Source organism: Podarcis filfolensis (genome assembly GCF_964270895.1).
Source record: "Podarcis filfolensis genome assembly, chromosome: 14".
In the NCBI taxonomy this organism is placed as follows: domain Eukaryota; kingdom Metazoa; phylum Chordata; class Lepidosauria; order Squamata; family Lacertidae; genus Podarcis; species Podarcis filfolensis.
In genome coordinates, this window is record NC_139616.1 from 52,138,801 (window position 1) to 52,160,072 (window position 21,272).

Consider the following 21,272-nt stretch of genomic DNA (forward strand, 5'->3'; position numbering starts at 1 on the left):
CAGCGTCCCACGTCCCGCTCGGCCAGGAGGCGGCTCCCGGGCTGGCTAGTCAGGAAGGCAAACTTTACGCACCTTTGCGGCAGAACCGAGTTGGCTGTGGGCCCCAAGGGGTTAACCCCATGTGGGGCCTCGGGGCAGCCGCTGGATTCCCTGCGCGCAGGCGCCTCCTGCTGCTCCTGGGTGGGAATGGCAGGTAGGACAGCCCTTTGGGAAGTGAGGCCTTGGTCTGGTGCCCCCCATCAGCTCATGCGCCCCACGGAGGGGCTGCAGAGTCCTCAGGCTAGCCGGCCGTTACCTAAAAATACCGCAATGAAGTGGAAAGGCCTAAGCATCCTGTCTCCTCCCCTGGACTGCTGGGCCAAAGCCTTTGGGCAAAGGAGGGCTGTGGGGTTCCCTAGAGGCTTCCTGCCAGCGTGGAGGGCAGGTGGTGGCTGCATGGGGGTTAAGGGGCTGGCAGCAGGGCTGGGGGTGAGGACCACTTCTGCCTGAGCCAGCAGAACTCCAGGGCAGGGAAGGGGGGGTGTATCGTGTGGCCATTCGCCTGTGTGAGTTGTGGGGCTCCGGAGATTCTTCAGAGAAGGCTGCTCTGAGCTGCAGAAGGGCAATGGGAAGGAATGGCTCTTGCCTGCTCTCCTGCCCCAGACCAGTCCAAGGGAAAGACCACAGCTGGGAAGCTGCCTGCTGTTCAGTCAGGCCTACGTGGGGAATGAAGCTGGGAACTTCTGCATCCCAAGCAGCTTCTCTGTTGCAGAGCTGTGGCTGCTGACTGGCAGGCAGGGGGCAGCCACCCAAGCGCCCACGGCGGAGCTCAGGCCTGGGCCGCCTCACGCTTTCATGCCAAAGCTGCCCTGGGACGCCACCAGCCAGTCATCTCCCACCACCCTGCCTTCTCTCGCCTGCTTCTGCAGGGCATCTTCCTGGACTTTCCCCATCCTGCCAGCTTCTTCTGACTTTTGCCTTGGCCCATGGAGTCTCAAAGGAAGATGGGAGCCTGCCAGGGGACAGGCCAGACGGGCTCTTTACTGCCTTGGCGGACCAATGGATCTCCAGGTTTCCAGGCAGGGGGTCTCTCTGCCAGCAGCACCTGGCGATTCCTTCTGCACGCAAGGCAGGTGCTCAACCCCTGAGCTACATCCCTGCTCCCTTGCTTGACCCCTTGCTATGGCCTTAGGCACGCTTCTGCACCTGCGGAGAAGTGGCCCCAATCCTGCAAGGAACCCGTGGCACTGCAGAATTGACCAGGCACCCAGGACAGAGGTCCAGAAAGTAAATGCTGCCCTCTTTATTCCATCAATACAAATGTAAGAAGGGGAGGGGGGACGAGAGCGGAGAGCAGGGTACCTGGGGGATGCCCCTCCTTTCTCTAGGGTGGAAGGGGGCGACTGTAGGCGGCTTCTACTTCTGCAAAGACGGCGTCAAAGAACTTTTCCCAAGAGAGCTTCATGTCGTTGGTGAACTCATCTGCCAGGAGTTCTTGGAAGACGCAGAGAATGGTCTGAAACAGAAGCTGGGCAAGGAGGGCACCATTCAGGGGGCAGCTTGGGATGCATTCCCAGTGACCCCCAAGGCTCTAACCGTGAGGCTCCCTTTCCAGAAGCCCCTGCTTGAGCGCCCCATGGAGACAGTCCCAGCCTGAAGGGGGGAAAGGGCAGCAGAAGAAGCCTGTGGCTGCTCTTGTGGCAAAAGGCAGTGCTGAGGAAGCTCAGCTAGGCTCCCTGGCTGGTCCCTGAGCCATTTCCCCCCATGCCGTGCCCACCTGCCCCACACCTGATGCCACCTGTTATGTACTGAGTTGAATAGGATCAAAACTGCAGCAGTCTGATTGGTCCTAGAACAATAGGATCCAAAAGGCAGCAGTCTGATTGGTCCTAGAACAATAGGATTCAGAATGCAGCAGTCTGATTGGTCCTAGAACAATGCAGCAGTATGATTGGTTGGCAGGAACCACCCAATCATGCTCCAGATAGAAGTGAATCCACAACCTGATTGGCTTACAGTAGAATTCCGGAATTAGCCAATCATGTGCAGCCCATTGTGTAAATAATGTATATAAAGCAGATACTTTGAGGGGACATTCATTCATTCCTACTCACCACTATGAGCTGAATAAAGAGCATGAAATCACTTTGCGACTCTGAGTATATTTCACCACCTGTGCCGGCAGGTGTGGCCAGGGAAGAACACGGTGGCAAAGGGATGCTTCCATGCTTCGTGGGGCCTCCTTGCAGGGGAAGCTGGCTGGCAGCTCCAGTCAGCTGGGGTGGCTGTGCCAGGGAGTCTGGAGGCCTGTCTGGAGCCCCCTGGTGCCTTCAGTGAGACCTGCTTGGCTTGGCTTCAGAGTAACCCTGAGCCAGACAGGCTCTGCAGTGAGCCCCACTGATGTGGCCCCCTGACCTCAAGGCAATGCCAGGAGAGTGGCAGGAGGTGGCCTGCTGGGGATGCCAGGATCAGACCCAGGTTCCCCCGTGGGCTGTCTCATCAATGATGCAGTCAAGTGCAACATTTCCTGTTGCCTAGAATGGTGGACACCCAGGGGAATGTGGCTCCAGACCAGGAGGACTTCCTGTCATACCTGCTCTGGAGCCTCCTCCCTCTGTGTGTGACCAGGTAGATGGGCGTGACCTTAGCAGACCCTACAAAAGGGCTAGCTATGCAGGCATCTTCCTCTTTGGCTCTCTGCTGGCTCTTAGCCAGCAGCACATGGCTCATCCTTACAGAGGACAGAAGCCACAAGGTGGAAAGTCTGAGGCCCAGCTCAGACTTCTTTTCTCTACAAATGTAACTGTAACTGAAAGATAGAGCCTGCCTTCAGAATTCTACGGTGAACTGAATGTAAACAAACTTTACCCTTACTTTTAAACAAGACTGTTGTATTATTAATATTATTTTAAGCGGGAAATGAAAGGGGAAACTTACCAGCAACAATCCAGACTGGGTTGCATAAATTAAATGATTCTAACGAATCCATCAACTTGGCAATGCACAAGGGAATGTGCTCGCTCACTAGTGTGAGTGAGGAGGGATAATGTTTAATCAATATATCCTCTCCTACTTTCCTCAACATTCCTACACCCCCTATCCCCCCCTCCTGTTGGAAGGATCCCAGCTGCTCCGAGGGCAAGCTGCCAGCCCAGCAGTTCCTGTGTCCTCCCCGCCTGCTCGCCCCCCCATACCTGGAACATCCCTGACGGCACTTGGTGGACGTTCTTGTGGTTATCCACCAGGCGCTCCAGCAGCCGGCAGCCCTGCTTCCGGTTGTCCAGGTTTTCAACCAGCTGGTTCAGAGCGACCATGACCTTCCGGCCGTGGGAGCCCACCTCAGGGTCCCTCAGCAGGTCGCCTTCTGTCGGGATGTTCTTGAAGTACTGCTTGCTGTCAGGGTAGTCTGTGAAGAACCTGCGTGCGGAACAGCGAAGGTTCGCTTTGAGTGCAGAGCTCAGATTTTGTACTGACCCCTTTGAGTATCGCTGCAAAAGGCTGTGTGGGGAGCAGCATTTGACCACCTTCTTTACCCCCCCTTCTCTGGGCTGGCTGAGGAGGACAGCCTGGCCTCCAGGTCTGCAGAGTCTGCTTTGCTCAGGAGCTCTGTTCTCGGAAGGGTCTGCTGCCGGCTGCTCCCTCCCTGACCGCCCCACTTGATCCCCTGTGGATTTGGTTTGCACAGATGGTGCACTCACTCAACTCTGTCTGGTGGGTGGCAGTGGTGCCCAGTGGCCTGTTTATTTCACTGGTCAAGAGGCCCCTCGACCACAGAAATCTCTGCTTCCAAACCTTGACAAAATAGCATTCACAGAAGTCTGATCTTGCTTGTCTTGCCCCTGTTCCTCCGCCACTTAATTCCAGAAAGGAATTTGTTGATGGCTTTCAACCACACACCCATCTGGGACCTCCAGAAAGCAGAAGAGGCCTGGAGAGGTGAAGCACATCTTCTACAAAAGAAATTCTGTCCCCACGGGACCCCCAGCCCTCCCCTGGCTCCCCCAACAATGGCCTCCTGCTTCCCTCCAAGAGCTGCTCACCTGGAAGCTGCCCTTCCCCAGCCAGCCGGCATATTCCAGGTTTCTGCAGAGGAGCCCAGCATCAAAGAGGCCTCTCAGCCCTCCCCACAGCTGCTAGTGGGGGCTCCTCCCTGAACAGAGGTGGAGAAACTGCCTCCTGTCACTTTCTCTGCTCCTGGGAGACAACGGCACCCGTGACTTCCCCTGCCTTCTGTCTCTTTTTGTCTCTGATGTACACCCAAGTACCCCCCAAAGGACCCTCAGCAACTGGAAGAGGAGGAGGAGGAGAGGACGGTGCCCTCCATCTCCTAACTCTTTCTAAAAGCCATTCTGATCTGGCTCCTGGAGGTGCTCAGGTCTCCTAAATTGGTGAGGGAGTGAAGCAAAGGGCCACAGCGGGTTGAGGCCCATTGCCTTCTGCATGGACTGTGAAAGAAGTATGAAAAAGGCCAGGCTGGTATACAGAACAAATTCAAACATATGTATGCTGGAGGTGCAAACAGGGGGAGGGAACAACGTGGTGGGGCTGTGAAAAAACTAAGAACTTTTGGGATATTGTATATGAGGAACTAAAAAAAAATCTTTAAACAAACATTTGCGGAAAAACCGGAAGCCTTTCCTCTGGGCATTCTGACAACTGATATTCCAGTTGACAAGAGGAGGGTTTTCTTAGACGCAACGACAGCAGCAAGAATGTTGAATGCCAAAAACTGGAAGGGAGATAAAATTCCAATGAAGGAAGAACGGCAAATCAAATTATGTGAACACTTAGAACTAGAAAAGATGAAAGAGGCAATCGGCAACCAAACAAACCAAAAGTTCAAAACTGAATGGGAGTGTTTCAGAGTATATTTAGGGGAAAAAAATTGTTCCCAAACAAAATCCTTAACATGCCTTGGTTAACTTTTGCAAATTAGATAACAGACAGATAATGAATGTCATGTAAGAGCAATGATTTAAAAAGAAAGAATTAAGGGCCTGCCGGGAGGTGGAGGGAAGTCATTTTTGAAGTATGAATGTAGAAGTGTTACTTGATGTTGAAGTATTATTATTTTTCTTTATGTATGTCAGGCATCCCCAAACTTGGCCCTCCAGATGTTTTGGGACTACAACTCCCATCATCCCTAGCTAACAGGACAAGTGGTCAGGGATGATGGGAATTGTAGTCCCAAAACATCTGGAGGGCTGAGTTTGGGGATGCCTGATGTATGTCAATGTTTTTTGAGTAATGAATGGAAATAGCGGTACTAATAAGCAAATTTAATAAAGGATATATCTATATACATATAAAAAAGAGAAAGGCCAGGCTGGGAGAAATCGCCCCAGGCCAACAGACCGCAGCACCAGACCTGATGATAATGAGCCTGCCATTCGCTTCTGCGTCCTCAAAAGCCTTTAGCCAGCAAGTTTGAATGTGCAGCTGCTGTAGCTCTGTCAGAGGCACCATGGGCTCCAGAATGGGCAGCCTGGGGAGGGGACAAGGAGGAGGCAGGTGAGCTGGGCCTCAGGACCTTGGATTCACCCACAGACTGAAACGGACCTTTCTGCCTGAGAGCCCAGGCTTGGAGGCCAGCCAGCAGCAGCCCCTGGCATCCTGAGGGAGAGGCCCTGGTTCCTTCTGCAATTCCAGGTGGACCTCGGTGGTGCTGATGGAGGACCTTCATGGCAAGGAGGGCAGCGGGATTGTGTGCCTAAGATTCTCCCGCTTTTTCCATCCTACTTTCATCCAGAGTTTGTGCAGAGCAGTAGAAATATTTCTGACACACCAAACCTACATCAAGGCACAGTCACTGAGAGCCCCGACTCCTTTTGCATTATTGTTGGGATTGGCTACGAAGGCAGAACAGGGTCGGGAGTCCAGGCTCTAAAGTACGCTAATCCTAGTGGATATGGGTACAGCAGATGGCTTAAGGCAGATGTGGGAAGCTGACTGGCAGATGACTATCAACAAAGAGGTGTGGGCCTCAATGTGCAGGAGGGAATTTCCTTTTAAATCAGCCTTGGCCTCAACAAGAAAATGGCCTTGCACACCTATACAGTTAGCCCTTACTCGCTCCTCCTACTCGCCTGGAGGAGACCGAGAGGAGATATTAGAGACATCTTCAAGTATCTGAAGGCCTGTCACATGGAAGAGGAAGCAAACTTGTTTTCTCCTGCTCTGGAGGGCAGGACTTGAACCCATGGCTTCGAGTTACAAAAAAGGAGAAGACCTGACAGTAAGAGCTGTACCTTTCAATTCTAATTCTATGGCCAAACTGCTGGAGTATCTCAGGTTCTAACCAAACCAAGTAGTGGATGTGCAGGAAAGTGGCTCAGTTATGGGAGGAAGCATTTGTCCAAATACAGTGGTACCTCGGGTTATATATGCTTCAGGTTACAGACTCTGCTAACCCAGAAATAGTACCTCGGGTTAAGAACTTTGCTTCAGGGTGAGAACAGAAATTGTGCTCCAGTGGTGTGGCGGCAGCTGGAGGCCCCATTAGCTAAAGTGGTGCTTCAGGTTAAGAACAGTTTCAGGTTAAGAACAGACCTCCGGAATGAATTAAGTACTTAACCCGAGGTACCACTGTAAAAGCAACTACCAGACAAATGCCTCTAAATGTCTGGAGCTGGCTCTCCGCAATCTCTTTACAGGAGGGAATATTAAGTTACAGCTTAACCCTTTAGTAAATCTTTTTCAAGCAGCCAGGCTATTAAGAACAAGATACGGGAAGAACTTCAAGGAGGTTTCTCTGACAAATTGGTTCAACTAAGTACGGCAAACTGAACTTGTGGGCGTATTAAGCAATAAAATAAAATTGCCACAAGGCTCGAGGCAGGAAAATTCTCTTGCAGCTGATTGGCTCAGCTTTATTATGCACCTGGCTAAATATAAACTCCCCTCACATTACAAAACGTTTTGGTTACCTTAAAACAGTTTTGGTTACCTTAAACAGTTTTTTTGCCTGCTATACAAACAGAAGTTTTTTTGATAAGAACTTACTATGCTATTTGGCTGTTATTCTGCATGTGCTGTCTAAACCCCAGCTTCAGGGTTGGGCTGAGATATTTAATGATTTATCTGTATGACGTCTTTATATGTTGAAATAATTCAAAACAAATTAGTTAAAAAGTGGGGACTTTTAAAAAGAACTTACACACACACAATCTGCACGGTTGCTCTGTAGAATTTGCTCCCACAAGATGTATTAATGGCCAGCAGCTTGGACAGCTTTAAAAGAGGGATGGGGAAATTAATGGAAGATCGCCATTGCAGCTAGCGGCCATTGATTATGTTCTACTTCCACAACTGGAGCTCATTTGTCTCTGAATTCATTGTTGGCGAGAGCAGTTTTGCACTCGGGTCCTGCTGCCGGACTTCACTTTTGAGACATCTGGTCGGCCACTGTGAGAACCGGAGGCTGGACTATGATGGCCTTATATTTGTGCTTCCAGATTCATGGCACTTAAGAGGGCATTGCGAAAACTTAAAATTGTGTTACGAGCTGTATTGTACTCATCTATGGCATGGCCAAGACCAAGTTCTTTTTATTCCACTTTCCAGGATGTAGTGCAGGGGTCAGCAAACTTTTTCAGCAGGAGGCCAGTCCACTGTCCCTCAGACCTTGTGGGGGGCCGGACTGTATTTTTTTTTTTTTAATGAACAGATTCCTACGCCCCACAAATAACCCAGAGAGGCATTTTAAATAAAAGCACACATTCTATGCGTGTAGAAACACGCTGATTCCCGGACTGTCCGAGGCCAGATTTAGAAGGCGACTGGGCCGGATCCGACCTCCGGGCCTTAGTTTGTCTACCCATGATGTAGTGCATACAGTTTTGGTTACCTAAAAAATATTTTAAGAGCTGGAAAAAGCACAGGAGAGGGCAATGGGGATGATCAGTTGCTGGAGGAGCAAGTTCCGCAAAAGGAAAGGGAACAATTTGATTGCCATCCGGCTGAGACAGCTCAACAGGAACCACTGCTACAGTCACAGAGGCCAGGGGTGGGGAGCGGGTGTGACAAAAAAATTGGTTTTGCTGGACAGGTTGGTTCAACAAGTGTTTCTTTTTTCTCTCTTTCCTTGCCAGCAAATGGTTCACATACAGCAGCCTCTGACTGGCCGTGGTTCCAGGAGGGAGAGTTTAAAAGGAGAGGATCTGAAGAGAGACAGGGAGGTGTGGTTGGAATTGAGGGTGGAGAGGTTGGGAGACGGGTGAGGAGACAGGTGGAGGTAAAAAGAGGGAAAGGGAGAAAGAAAAAGAAAAAAAGAACTTCCTCTCTGAGCGTATTGTGAAGGACAGAGTGTGGTGTCCTGTAGGAGGAATAGACCAGAATTTTACTGGGAGCCAGAGGTTGAGCCAGGAGAAGTAGGAGCTGGAAAGGAACAGCCTCTGTGGGACTCAATCCAGTCCGGAGGGGAGAGATTCTTCTACGGAAAAGAAGAAACTCTCAAACCCAGGGAAAGGAGAGAGCCCTTGGGTCTATTACTTAAAATACTTCGGGAGGGGGATTGTTAAAGGGGGTGGGTAACTGAAAGGAAGTATCACCTTATAAAGCAGGCATGGCCAGACTTGGCCTTCCAGATGATTTGGGACTACAATCCCCATCACCCCTGACCACTGGTCCTGTTAGCTAGGGAGGATAGGAGTTGTAGTCCCAAAACATCTGGAGGGCCAAGTTTGGCCATGCCTCTTATAAAGGATCCAACTTATAACTCAACCAAAAACAACTGAGGACGAGTTAAAGTAAAATAGCATTGTATTCCTGAAGTAACCTAAGTTTTTTGCACTTGTGTTATATATGATCTTGCCTAAAATACTGTATTTTTCGCTCTATAAGACGCACCACAAGAGCACAAGACCACAAGACGCACATAGTTTTTGGAGGAGGAAAACAAGAAAAAAATATTCTGAATCTCAGAAGCTTCTGGGATAGCTGCGCAGCCTGCATTCGCTCCATAAGACGCACACACATTTCCCCTTACTTTTTAAGAGGGAAAAAGTGAGTCTTAGAGAGGAAAAAATACAGTAAATCTTTATTGTTTATTTAAAGAAAACCCGCCTGAGACTCCAACTTACTAGTTATCCCTTCACAACGGTCCCCCACAGGATAATCTGGGTTGGAATTTTGAGAGAAAAAAACCTTCAGGTAAAGGGTTGTTCAGTGAGGTGGGGGCAAATTATCTGAGTGAGACCGGGCCCAACGGCTTGAGAGGGAAAAGTAGCTTGCTGCGTTTGTGCTATTGTCGGCAACTGCCTTGAACATCACTCGTCATGGGCTTGACTTACTAATAAAGTATACCTGCTGCAGGTATTTCTGTTAGATCAGGGTCCTCTTGTATGATGCTTGTCATCCATGTGGATTTTAATGAATAGCACAAAAGGTTATGAGTCACAGGGTAGGTGGGAGATGCCATGGATTTTAAAAATAGTACATTCGTAGGGTTTAGCTTATTTTTTAGTTGCTAACTTGTTAATATTGCTTCATAGATTATAAATGTCTACTTGGTGATCTGTTAACCATATGACCTAAGCTGCAATTATGATGTTTAGCTTATTTTTTAGTTGCTGGTTTGATAATGGGGCTTTCATAGATTGCAATTACGTTATGGACGATTTTTTATTGCAGGATTTATGCTGTACTTCTGTTATTGTTATGTATTGTTTGGGTAGAAAATGGCACCCAGTTGGCAACTTTAGAGTCTATTTAGAAGAAAGGCGAGTGACATGGACGTGTTCCCCCCTCTCTTCTGTAATAAATAAGAACTTGGGGCTACTCAATAAAACTGATTGGCAGCCAATTCAGAAGAGAGGCAAGTTCTTCTTTAGGGAAGTTCTTCCCTGTTTAGGGAAGTTTTTAATGACTGATGTTTTAATGTATTTTTAATCTTTTGTTAGAAGCTGCCCAGAGTGGCTGGGGAAACCCAGCTAGACGGGCGGGGTATAAATACTACATTATTACTATTATTATTATTATTATTATTATTATTATTATTATTATTATTACTACTACTACTACTACTACTACTACTCCTTCTTTACACAATGTGCCATTGGTGAGATCTATCTGCACGGGCTCCCTTGGCTTGAAAGGCGATGAGTCAAATCCACGGAGACGCGCTCTCCGCAGCGCCAGGCGGGCGTCTCAATGGAGCCTCCCTGCTCGGGCGCAGTCCACCTGCTCGGCTCCCTCCCTTCCCGGGCCCGTCCCCCGCCCCTACCCCACTCACTCGGGGGGCGCCCGGGATCCGGAGCGCCCGGGGGAAGCCATGCCTCTGGCCGAACTTTCGCCCGGCAACGGCGGCGGGGGGCGGTTGGGGGGCGCCTCGCGAGGCGCGCCGGGGAGACGCTGCCGCTCGCCAGGGGGGGGGTGGGGGGTGCAAAGCTCCCGGGGGAGGCCCCTCAGGACCCACTGCGGCGGGGGGCTGCCCCCCCAAGGTCGACGCCGGAGCCGCGCGCCAGGGGGCTCCGCGCAAGAGGCGCAGGCGCGCCGGCGAAGCGGCTTCCCGGCGAGGTCCCGGGGCGGAGAGGAGGGTCGGGGGCGCCGCGCATCCCTCGGTCCCGGCAGGCCCAGGAGGGAAGCGGCGGCGCCGGCGGTGGCGGCCTCTGCGCTCCGCCGCGGAGCTCCCCGTCCCCGGGCGGTGCAGCGGGGCCAGGCCCGGCGGCGGCGGCGGCGGCGGCCGGTGGCTCGTGCCCGTGTCCGGGAGGAGGGCGGGGCGCGCGCCCGCAACCGCCTCCCTCCCTCCCTCCCCCCCCGCGGGTGTCCCCGTGACGTCAGCGCCCCGCCAGTGCCGGCCCCCCGGGGCCTCGGCGGGCGATGGCGACGCAGGAGGGCGAGGAGGAAGGCGCTCCGGGCTGAGGCGCGCCTGCTGCTGCTGCTGCTGCCGCTGCCGGCTTTCCCTGGCCCCGGGGGCCGCCGCGGCTGCCATGGCGCCCGGCCCGCTGCTGCTGGCGCTGCTGGTGCTCCTGGCCCCCGCCAAGGAGGCGCGGAGCAGCAACGGCGGAGGTCCCGACGGTAAGTAACGGACGGAGGCGGCGCCACTTCCCGGAGCCGCACTGCGGAGGAGCGGGACGGAGCGGCACTCTGCGCACGCCTAGAGGACCGCGGCTCCGACGCCTCCTGCCCGGCGGATGGGGGATGTGACCCGACAGCACTGAAGAGAGAGAGGGGCTCCCGCTTTCTACGCCCCCCCCAGCTTTGGATGCGCGCTCGAGTTTGAGCCCGAGGAGGGGCGCAAGGAGGCGGGACGGAGGTCCCGTTCAGCCCGGGCGCAGCTGGCCTTGAGTGACCTCGGGGTCTTCAGTCTTCCAGCGCTTGCCTTGAACCCCGGCCCCTTTTAGCCCCGGAGCCAGAGAGAAGGCGCTTGTGGGGCCCCCTCCCCTCCAGCCCCCGTTCCCCGCTTTGCCTGGGGGGCCGCCGTGTTTTCCTCTCCCACTTGGGGAAACGGAAGGTTCGTCCGGTTCTGGCTGGGGGCGGGGGCGGCGCCGCGATGGAAAAGCGCCGCTGCCAGGCTGGGGCGGCGCCCGGGTCACGGAGTCCTTGCTTCGCCCGGGGAGGCCGATGGCGCAACGCCCGCTTCCCAGTTACCCGCCGGGCAGCCTTTGCCTTTCCAGCGAATGGCGCGGGCGGCGGGGCGGGACGTTGCTCGAGCATCCCTTGGGCGCGCGGAAAAGCGGCGGAGGGGGTCTCTCTCCTCGCCGGAGGAGCGTCGGGTGGCTGGACCGGTCAGGCAGGCTCCCTCCCTCCCGGCGGCCAGCCGGCTTGTCCGCATTCTCTCGCGTGTGCGCCTTGACGCAGCGCCCGCTGCTTCCTCTGCCTTGGGGGCGCCCCCTCCGCCCCCTGTCAGAACCAGACCCCCCCCCAGCGGATTCCTTTCCTTTTAGGGTCGGTCGGCTGAACCTCCCCTTCTTGCCCATCTTAGACTTGATCTTGTTCTGTGAGGGGCTGAGCTCCTCGCTGCCTCTGTGCTGAGTGTGGGGCGCAGGGGGTTGGCACGGCACATCCTCCCATCAGATGTCAAAGCGATGATAAACAACTACCTGACATCCAGAAGGCATCTTAAGCCAGCACTTCCAGTTACAGATAGGTAGCCGTGTTGGTCTGCCATAGTCAAAACAAATTTTTTTTTATTTTTTATTTTCCTTCCAGTAGCACCTTAAAGACCAACTAAGTTAGTTCTTGGTATGAGCTTTCGTGTGCATGCACACTTCTTCAGATACACGTATCTGAAGAATTTTCAGATACACGTATCTGAAAATTTTTTTTGTTTTAAGCCAGCACTGTTCAGGGAAGTTTTTAATGTGTGACATTTTAGTGTATTTTTGGTGGTCTCTGGAAACTGCCCAGAGTGGTTGGGGTAACCCAGCCAGATGGGCGGGGTACAAATAATAAATTATTATTATTATTATTATTATTATTATTATTATTATTATTATTATATTATCCTGCCCGTTCCCCATCCCTGCCCATCGCACCTTTGTTTGCCAGTCACTGCGCTGTGCGCTCAGCAAACAGGCAGGTGCCTGGCACCCTGGTCCCCGCAGGCCAATCCCCTGGGCTTGCCGGCTCAGCCCTTTCAGGAAATGCCAGTCCTCGTGGCAGGCTGTGTGCCAAAGTGCAGAGCTGCCTCTCCTGACCTCCCCTTGACCTTGCTGCAGGGCAAGGCTGGGCAAGACCTTCCTGGTCTTCAGTGGGAAGGGGCAGGCAGAAGCCCAGCTTCTATTGCCTGGAGGCCAAAGAGGATCCTGTGGCTCTGGACAAGCCCCCTGGGAGCGCCTTGTGGGAAGCCAGAGGCATTGGGGGGGCACTGCCTGCCCCTTCATGCTGCTGCACTTGGCAGAGATTGGGGGCTGGGGGGCTTGCTGCTGATCCCCCTGTGGTGAGAAGCACCACCTGTCCAAGGCTGGCTGGACCTGAATTTTTCCCCCTGCACATTTCCTGACGCCCTGCCCCCTACTCCCCCCGCAGACCGGTCCTTTGTGGCGGAGTATTTCGTCCAGGGCGCCCAGAAGCTCTCCTTCTACAGCTGGTATGCCAACGCCCGGCTCTTCCGCTTCCGCGTGCCAGAGGATACCGTCCAGCTGCGCTGGCTCCTTCAGGCGTCCCAGGGCAGGGGTCCCGACTGCGGCAGCACAAACGTCACCGTGTGCGTACCTACCCCCCCTCTCCCTGGGAGCTCAGCCTGCCGGCTTCCTCCTGGAAAGAGGGTGGCCGTCTCCCTTCCTTCTGCCCCGCTGACCCCTGTGTCTCCTGCTGCCTTCCAGCCACTTCCGCCACGGCGCCCCTCCTGTTATCAACCCCCTGGGCACGCAGTTCCCGGCCAACACAAGCGTCCGCCTCGCCTACAATCTGACCACAACTCTGGCCACGCTGGTGCAGAACACCACCTTCGTCAACGTCACAGGACCTGCCGCAGGCGACTGGTTCATGGTGGCCCACCTGCCCAAGGCCGCAGGGAAGATTGAGGTGAAGGTGAGAGCAGGCCGCCTCCTTGGCTGGAGTCTGTGGTGGGAGGGGGGGATGGACAGGGGAGGATCCTGCAGCTGCTGCATTGGGACTTGGCTGTGCCCGACCTGGCAGTTTCTGGAGGATCTTCTGCTGTGCCCAGGGCTGCGGAGGCCCCTGAATGTCCTCTTGTGCCAACTGCGGCCTCTTCCTGCCAGCCACGGTGGTCCAGGAGGCTGGCAGTGATGCGTCCCTCCTCCCTCCCTGCAGGGCATCTCAACGCCATGCACCTACAGCTTCCAGCCGGACATGTTTGTGCTGCGTGTCATCGACTCGCTGATTCTTGAGCCTGACACTCCTGCGCAGCAGACCATTGCCCAGCCCGCCAGGCCCCTTCATGCCAAGTGAGTTAAAACAGGAGAGAGTGGCAGGATTTAAGTTGAACAAGCTAAAGACTAAGGTTCTTGAGAAAAATTTAACACCGACTGAGAAAGAGAGGTTTCAGAAGGAGACGGGTTTAACACTAGTTAAGAAAGTAAAATATCTGGGGGTTAACATGACTGCTAAGAATTTGAATTATTTAAAGATAACTATGAGAAATGCTGGTCAGAAGTGAAAAAGGATCTTGAAATATGGTCAAACTTGAAGCTTTCCTTGTTTGGTCGAATTGCTGTGATAAAAATGAATGTATTGCCAAGAATGTTATTTTTGTTTCAATCATTGCAAATTTTGGACAAAATGGACTGTTTCAAGAAGTGGCAGAGAGACATTTCTAGATTTGTCTGGCAGGGCAAGAAGCCCAGAATAAAATTTAAAATATTAACTGATGCAAAGGACAGAGGTGGATTTGCCCTGCCAGACCTCAAACTTTATTATGAATCAGCAGCATTTTGCTGGTTGAAAGAATGGCTGCTTCTTGAGAACACAGACATTTTGGATTTAGAAGGTTTTAATAACGTTTTTGGGTGGCATGCATACTTGTGGTATGACAAGGTTAAAGCACACAAAGCATTTAAAAACCATATTGTCAGAAGAGCATTGTTTAATGTCTGGATAAGATATAAAGATTTACTTGAAAATAAAACCCCAAGGTGGCTATCACCGATGGAGGCGAAGGCTCAGAAAAAGCTCAATATGGAGGCCAAATGGCCAAAATATTGGGAGATTTTGGAACAGGAGGGTGACAAACTGAAATTGCAGAGTTTTGAGAAATTAAAAGACAAAGTGCGAGATTGGCTTCATTATTATCAAATAAGGGAGGCTTACAATTTGGACAAAAAAATTGGCTTCCAGGTGGAAAAATCAAAATTGGAAACAGAACTGCTAGATCCCAAAACTAAGATACTTTCAAGAATGTATAACTTGCTGTTGAAATGGAATACTCAGGTTGAAACGGTTAAATCTGTTATGATTAAATGGGCACAAGATGTTGGACATAACATTATGTTTGCTGACTGGGAACAGTTGTGGACCACAGGTATGAAATTTACGGCATGTAATGCCTTAAGAGAGAATATTATGAAAATGATATACAGGTGGTACATGACACCAGTCAAGCTTGCAAAAATCTATCATTTGCCCGATAATAAATGTTGGAAATGTAAAGAAAATGAAGGTACATTCTTTCACCTTTGGTGGACGTGCCCAAAGATTAAGGCTTTCTGGGAGATGATCTGCAATGAAATGAAAAAGGTATTTAAATATACCTTCCTGAAGAAACCAGAGGCCTTCCTCCTGGGCATAGTGGGCCAATTGGTGCCAAAGAAGGATAGAACTTTCTTTATGTATGCTACAACAGCAGCAAGAATACTTATTGCAAAGTATTGGAAGACACAAGATTTACCCACCCTGGAAGAGTGGCAGATGAAGGTGATGGACTATATGGAACTGGCGGAAATGACTGGCAGAATCCGAGACCAGGGAGAAGAGTCGGTGGAAGAAGATTGGAAGAAATTCAAAGACTATTTGCAGAAACATTGTAAAATTAATGAATGTTAAAATGATGTTGGATTGAAATTAAGCGGCCTTAGCAACAAGGTCAATAAGAATATGTAAAAATGGATTGATAATGGATGAAAATATATAGTTACAATATGCTGAGATATAGAGTTAAGATAAATGAAAGAGGGTAAGGATTTGCTGAACTAACCATGTGATTGGGAATACAAAAAAGGGAGGTATAGGAAGGTCAGGGAAATAAGCAACGAAATTCAAGATATGAAAAAATTGATTTGTTTTTAATTTTTTCTACCCACTTTTTCTGTATTTTGTATCTTTTTTTCTATGTATTTCTGTATTTTTTTCCTTTTTCCCCCTTTCTTTTTATTCTGTAATTTTCTTCTTTTTGTAAAACTTCAATAAATATCTTTAAAAAAATAAAATAAAACAGGAGAGAGGGTGGGCCCGGTGAGTGCCCCCCATCTCCCTGGGCACCAAGGCCTGCCATGTGCTGGCCAGCTGGAGTCAGCTGCTCCTCCCTCTCTTCCCCCCTGCAGGATCTTTGTCCCCGGCTACAGTGCTGCGCTGCACTTTGAGCTGGGTGGCTGCAAGGTGAACACTTCAAGCCCCTGCGCCCTCCGTGTCACACTGGGCTCTGCCACGCTGCCTTCACGCTCCCAGAAGGTGCTCAACTGCTCCGGGGACTGCAGTGGCGTCCTTGCTTCACCGCCGTGGGAGAAGTGGCTGCCCATCACGGTGGAAAGCCTCAGCGGCCCTGGGACCAGTGTCTCCTTTCAGCTGAAGGCCTCCTTCACAGGTGTGTGCCAGCTGCGAGAGGGGAGGGGCAAGGGCGGGGTGCCAAGCTGTGTCAGCTCGCCAGTTCCTGAGTCTCTGTTGCGGATGCCCTAGCTGTGGGTCAGGGGGTGGGTTGCCCTGCCCTGCAGCCTTCTCGTCCTGAGGCCCTCGCTGACCTTGCGCCGTGTCCTTTGCAGTGTGCAAGCCTGACAGGGCCAGCTCCTTCCTCAGCTTCTATCACAGCCTGAACCGGAGCCAGGAGGCACCTTTGCCGGGAGGAAGCCCCAACGCCACCCTGCTCACGGGAGCTGGGGCAGCGCACAACCCCCTTGGCCAAAGCAGCCGCTGCCTGCGCAACCAGCCTGTCATCCGCGAAGACCTGGACGTGGTGTCTCTGCATTTTCGTGTCCTTGGAGACATTGGTGTGCCTGTGCAGGCCGAGCCCCCGGCTTTGCTCCTCTTCAACCTGAACTCAGGCATGGACAGCGGGGGGACCCTGGTGCTGAATCTGGCCCTTAACCAGGTAAGAGGGTTGACCTGGCACTGCCCCTCTTGGGGCACTGAAGCCGGACTGCTAGGGGAGAGGCGCCAACTGAGTCTCTTTCCTGCTTTGTCCTTGCAGACCGGCTGGAGCCTCGGGAATGCCTCGGTGTGGGCCTGCTTGAGTGCCAGTTCCCCCGTGCTCTCTGTGAATGCCACGAGGGGCTGCCACACAGGTATGGTTCTCTGCTTGTCGCACCCAAGACTTGGGAGGGCACTGAAACTGGCAGGCTGCGCGCTGGTTGCTGACGGAGCGTGGGCACTAACAGAAGGCCTGCCTCTCTTCCCTGCCCCACAGCTTTCTCCCAAGGCTATCCGCTGAACGTGTCCACCTCTTCTCCAGACGCTACACTCATCATCCCGTACCCAGAAACGGCCAACTGGTTCCTGTCCCTGCAGCTCCTCTGCCCGGAGGCTGTGGGGTGAGTCCCGTCACTCTGGTGCTGCCAGCCGTATGGCCAGGGCTGGGCCTTTGCTGCAGTAGCGGTGGCAGCAAGGCCTCTGGGGCCAGGGTTCCTGAGCACCTCTCAGGCAGGGGTTTCTGCCACCTGGTCCTCACCTTGCCTTGGGCCTCTCTGCCTTTGCGTGTTGGTGCCAGGAGGGCTCAGCGTCCTTGGTGGCACATGGGCTCTGTCTCTCTCTCTCTGCAGGGAATGTGACAAAGCCAAAGCCCAGGTGTCCGTTGTGACCTTGCTCAGCCCCTGCTTCGATAACTGCGGGACGTATGGGCAGTGCAGCCTCCTGGGCCGCAGTTACCCTTATGCCGGGTGCAGCTGCAAAGCGGGTAAGGGCTTCTCTGGACTGCCTGGGGCCGAGGCCACCAGGGCCTGTCCCCCCTCTACCCTCCTTTCCTCCCCTTTGGCTTCCTTCCCTGGGCAGCACCTGTTCTCCTTATGCCTCACATGCCCCAAGCCCAGAGTGAAAAGGCCACGGTGTGGTATCCTGCACACCAGTCACCCCTTAGAGAGTGAGCCTAGCTGGAGGGGCCCATCCTGGGGGATGCTGTGCAAGCTCCAGCCTTAAGGATGGGCACTCCACTTCCCACCTGGCAGAGGCTGCGTTGGCGCGATGGGCTTTGTTCTTTGGATGTGATGCTCCCAACAGGTAACCCTGCCCCCCCCTCCCCTGGCAGGCTGGAGTGGCTGGAGCTGCACGGAAGACACCAAGGCCCAGCCCGTCGGCACGCAGATCTTGGCCACGCTCCTGCTGACACTCAGCAACCTCTTCTTCCTGCCGGCGATTGCTGTTGCACTTTACCACTACCACCTGGTGGAAGCCTCCGTTTACAGCTTCAACATGTTCTTCTCCACCGTAGGTCCAGGCTTCCCCCTCAGCGGGATGGGTGCTGAGCGGGATCTCAGCCACCCGTTGGGGTGGGGCAAGGCCCAAGCAGACCCTTCTCTGGGGAGCAGGGCAAGCAAGCCAGCCCAACCCTCCACTTTCTCTGCCTGCCTCTTTCTGGTAGTGGGGCGGCTGGGGAAAAGCGGAGGGCTCCTTGATCCTGGTTCGGTGCCCCTTGCACTGCCTGTGGCACCCTCAGGCTGCTGTTGTGGTTGTGTGCCCAGTGGAGCCCTGGCGCTTCCAGACTTTGGGCTCAGGTGGCAAAGAGCTGCACAGTGGGAGTGGCGCCTTCTGACCAGCACCTTCTCTCCCCTCTGCGGCTGCAGTTCTACCATGCCTGTGACCAGCCCGGCATTGCAGTGATGTGCATCATGGATTACGACACGCTGCAGTTCTGCGACTTCTTTGGCTCTGTGGTCTCCATCTGGGTGACCGTCCTGTGCATGGCTCGACTGGAGAAGACCCTGAAATATGTATGTTGGGGGCAAGCCAGCAAGCGGGGTACTGCATGGGAGGGGGCTGTTGTTTGCAGAGAGCCCCGCTAAAGCCAGGGCAGGCCCAGTCCTGAGCTCACACCCTGAATTCACCAGCACGACTTCTCCTGGGGCAGGAGGCTCTGAATAATAAACAAAACGGATGCAAGAAAATGAACGTTGTGCATTTGCCCTGTGTATCTTGCGGGTTTCCCATCCTGGTGTTGCCAGGTGGACTGAGAGCCAGAGTTGGGCCAGAGAGGCGGACAGGCAGGCTTCCAGTCTTCCTGGGCCTCCACTGCAGTTTCTCACTGAAAAGCAAAGGTGTCACTGGGCGTTAGAAAAGGTAAAGATGCCAGCAGTATGGCCAAATGTCCCAAAGGCGGGAGGGGCTGCATGGGGACTTGAGGCCCCATTTGGCCAAAAGGCAGAATGCAGAGTTCAGAAACGAACAATCCCAGCAGGGTTTTGTGGCTGGGAGCTCCTGTCTTTGCCCTTGGCATCTTGAAGTGATGCCAGGAGGTGAGCTGGAGTGGCCCGGGCTGCCTTCCTCATCCACCAGCCGCAGACTCCCAAGGAGGTTCCAAGAGCAGCTCTGACTTCTCCTCTCTTCCCTTGCAGGTCCTCTGTGTGCTGGGGACCCTGTTCATCGCCATGTCACTGCAGCTGGACCGCCGAGGGGTTTGGAACATGATGGGGCCCTGCCTCGTTGCCCTCCTCATCATGACTGCAGCTTGGGTAGGTGGCTCCTGCTCTCACCCCTTACGGATCAAGACTTGAGCATCTCCTGGCTCAGGTTGCAGCTCTTAGCAGTGGGCTGTGCAGAACCTGCAGCAGGTATTTTACCTTTAAGGTGTGGGCTTCCCCTGCCCTTAACTTCATCACCCATCATGCACTTTTGGAGTGCAGCCAGCTGAAGAAAGACCCAGCTGACTTCTCCCAGAGCCTTGGGGTGGGTGGGTGCATCTGGTCTCAGTGGATGGGCAGAGCCCACATCTAGAGACCCTCTGTGGTTGCCCTCTGCCCCACCTGGGATGGCCCGTAACCCCCGCCTTCCTCCTGCAGGTTCACCGTGGTGTGACCCGGCGCGACTGCTACCCGCCCTCCTGGAAGCGCTGGGCTTTCTTCCTCTGCCCTGGGATCACCCTGGCTGTGGTGGCCATTATGGTGTATGCCTTCATTCAGACCAAAGAGAACTACTTCTACACGCACAGCATCTGGCACATCCTGGTGGCCTCCAGCGTGGCCTTCCTCCTCCCACCTGGAGACAAGCTCCAGAATCCGTGGGACTGGTCCCGCAAGCTGCTCTGCCGCTACCAGATTTGCAAGAATGACCGCGAGGAGCTCTACGCGGTGACGTGACAGACTGAGAGGGGGTGGACTCTTGTGAGGCTCTGGCCCCAAGTGCCTCCCTCTACGCTTCTGGGTCGGCTTGCCAGCCGCTTTCTGGGGCCACTTGGGCGTGCAGGGAGAAGGCCATTCATCCTGCAGGAGAGACCATCATGCTGGCCGGGTGAAGAACAGGGAGCTGCGAGGGTCCACAAGGCAGACGGCTCACTAGTCTTCACCCAAACCTGAGAGGTCACCCACTCATGAAACAGGTCTCTCCTCCAGTGGAAACAGCAGGGCTTTCTGGAGCCTTCCGGTGCATCGCCACAGCCTGCTTTTATTGAATCTGCGTGGCTGGGAACTGGGAACCAGGCAGTTCTGCAATCCTGGGAGTGGGGGTGGAGTGACAACTAGAGTCAAGTGTTCCTTGTGGGGCTTGTAGTGTGGCGGGCGATAACAAGACAGGAGGCTGGTGTGCAGCTCTTGGCACCCTCACTCCTGTTAATGTGGGAAGAAGAAACAGGGCTGCTCAGACCCGGGAGGGGCGTGTGAATGATAAGAGTGCAAGGGACACACCTGGGCTGGGCGGGGAGGAGAGGCATCCTTGCTGGCCGTGGTTGGAGAAACCATGTATTGCTCAGGGAGGTGCCAAGTTTCTGCGTCCTGAACTAAAAAGCTGAGCTGGAGCAGCCCAGTTCTGTTCCTCTGCCTGTGGGTGCCAAGCGAGCTCTGCCACTTGTTGCCAGGCCTGAGACTGACTTGGTCACGTGATACTGCTGAATGAAAACCTCATGGCACTGTTGCCATTCAGCGGTGTGCATCCACCAGCCAGGTTGTTCAAGATTCTTCAACTGCTGGTGGGCTTTGGACTTGGGTGCAAGCAGGGAGATCCTGTTCTTGCATCTTTCTCTCCACCACTTTGGGGCTATTCTCCCTATTTTGGGGGAGCCACAATGAATGTAAAAGCCCTCAGCCAAATGACTGAGCTCTTTGCAGTCCCAGAGCTCTTAGTCCTCGTGGCCAGGCAAGAGCCCAGCACTGTTTGCTCACCTGTCTTCTGGCTCTCGCAGCTGGCACTGCTGGGCCAGGATAAGACCATGACAAACCCTTTTGCAAATGCAGACACAGGTGGAAGAGCCAGGGACTCCAGAGAGTTCTTTTAGCGCAATAACACACACTCCTGTTTTAAGGTCCTTAATTTGGGGTGTTTATTTTTTTTCTTCCCCTCAGCCACTGCAAGGCATGGAAGGGACACTAATCTTAAATGGGTAAATGGTTATTTCGTTGATTACCTCAGGAAGAACTTCAGCAACTGCAGTTCAGAAAGTTCTGTTAGTACCTTGTTAACTTTATGTTATACTTTGCCTTTTTGAAGCTGTTTAAATTGATTTAAGCTGTCATTTCGTTCAATTAAAAGTTATGCACACTGTG

The 21,272-nt window shown here is 53.3% G+C and overlaps 2 protein-coding genes across 3 annotated transcripts; one reads left to right on the forward strand and one right to left on the reverse strand.

Annotated features, from left to right (window-relative positions):
• Window positions 1–1,258: 1,258 nt before the first annotated feature.
• Window positions 1,259–10,257, reverse strand: LOC310749062 (cytoglobin-1-like). Of its 2 annotated transcripts, none has more exons than XR_014541472.1 (4): window positions 10,211–10,257; window positions 5,348–5,464; window positions 2,153–3,396; window positions 1,259–1,777 (listed from the first exon to the last, which is right to left on the reverse strand). XR_014541472.1 is itself a non-coding variant. In XM_083585462.1 (4 exons), the coding sequence occupies exons 1-4, from the start codon at window positions 10,249–10,251 to the stop codon at window positions 1,364–1,366; spliced, it is 525 nt and encodes a 174-aa protein (XP_083441588.1). In that variant the 5' UTR covers window positions 10,252–10,257; the 3' UTR covers window positions 1,259–1,363. The 2 variants fall into 2 exon arrangements, 1 of the variants encoding a protein (XP_083441588.1); XM_083585462.1 differs by having other exon boundaries at window positions 1,259–1,507; window positions 3,174–3,396.
• A 496-nt stretch (window positions 10,258–10,753) lies between these two features.
• On the forward strand, window positions 10,754–21,272 carry PGAP6 (post-GPI attachment to proteins 6). The gene is made up of 13 exons (XM_083585710.1): window positions 10,754–10,995; window positions 12,949–13,126; window positions 13,245–13,452; window positions 13,696–13,829; window positions 15,921–16,180; window positions 16,356–16,681; window positions 16,781–16,874; window positions 16,997–17,120; window positions 17,349–17,482; window positions 17,831–18,009; window positions 18,366–18,512; window positions 19,134–19,250; window positions 19,578–21,272. The coding sequence occupies exons 1-13, from the start codon at window positions 10,908–10,910 to the stop codon at window positions 19,872–19,874; spliced, it is 2,286 nt and encodes a 761-aa protein (XP_083441836.1). The 5' UTR covers window positions 10,754–10,907; the 3' UTR covers window positions 19,875–21,272.

Coding starts and splice junctions, on each gene's coding strand:
- PGAP6 (XM_083585710.1), top strand. CDS start 10,908: ATGGCGCCCGGCCCGCTGCTGCTGGCGCTGCTGGTGCTCCTGGCCCCC. Junction 17,483..17,830: donor CGGGTGCAGCTGCAAAGCGG/GTAAGGGCTTCT, acceptor CTCCCCTGGCAG/GCTGGAGTGGCTGGAGCTGC. Junction 18,513..19,133: donor TGGAGAAGACCCTGAAATAT/GTATGTTGGGGG, acceptor CTTCCCTTGCAG/GTCCTCTGTGTGCTGGGGAC.
- LOC310749062 (XM_083585462.1), bottom strand. CDS start 10,251: ATGGCTTCCCCCGGGCGCTCCGGATCCCGGGCGCCCCCCGA. Junction 5,465..10,210: donor GGATCCCGGGCGCCCCCCGA/GTGAGTGGGGTA, acceptor TCCCCTCCCCAG/GCTGCCCATTCTGGAGCCCA. Junction 1,508..3,173: donor TGCCGTCAGGGATGTTCCAG/GTATGGGGGGGC, acceptor CTCCTTGCCCAG/CTTCTGTTTCAGACCATTCT.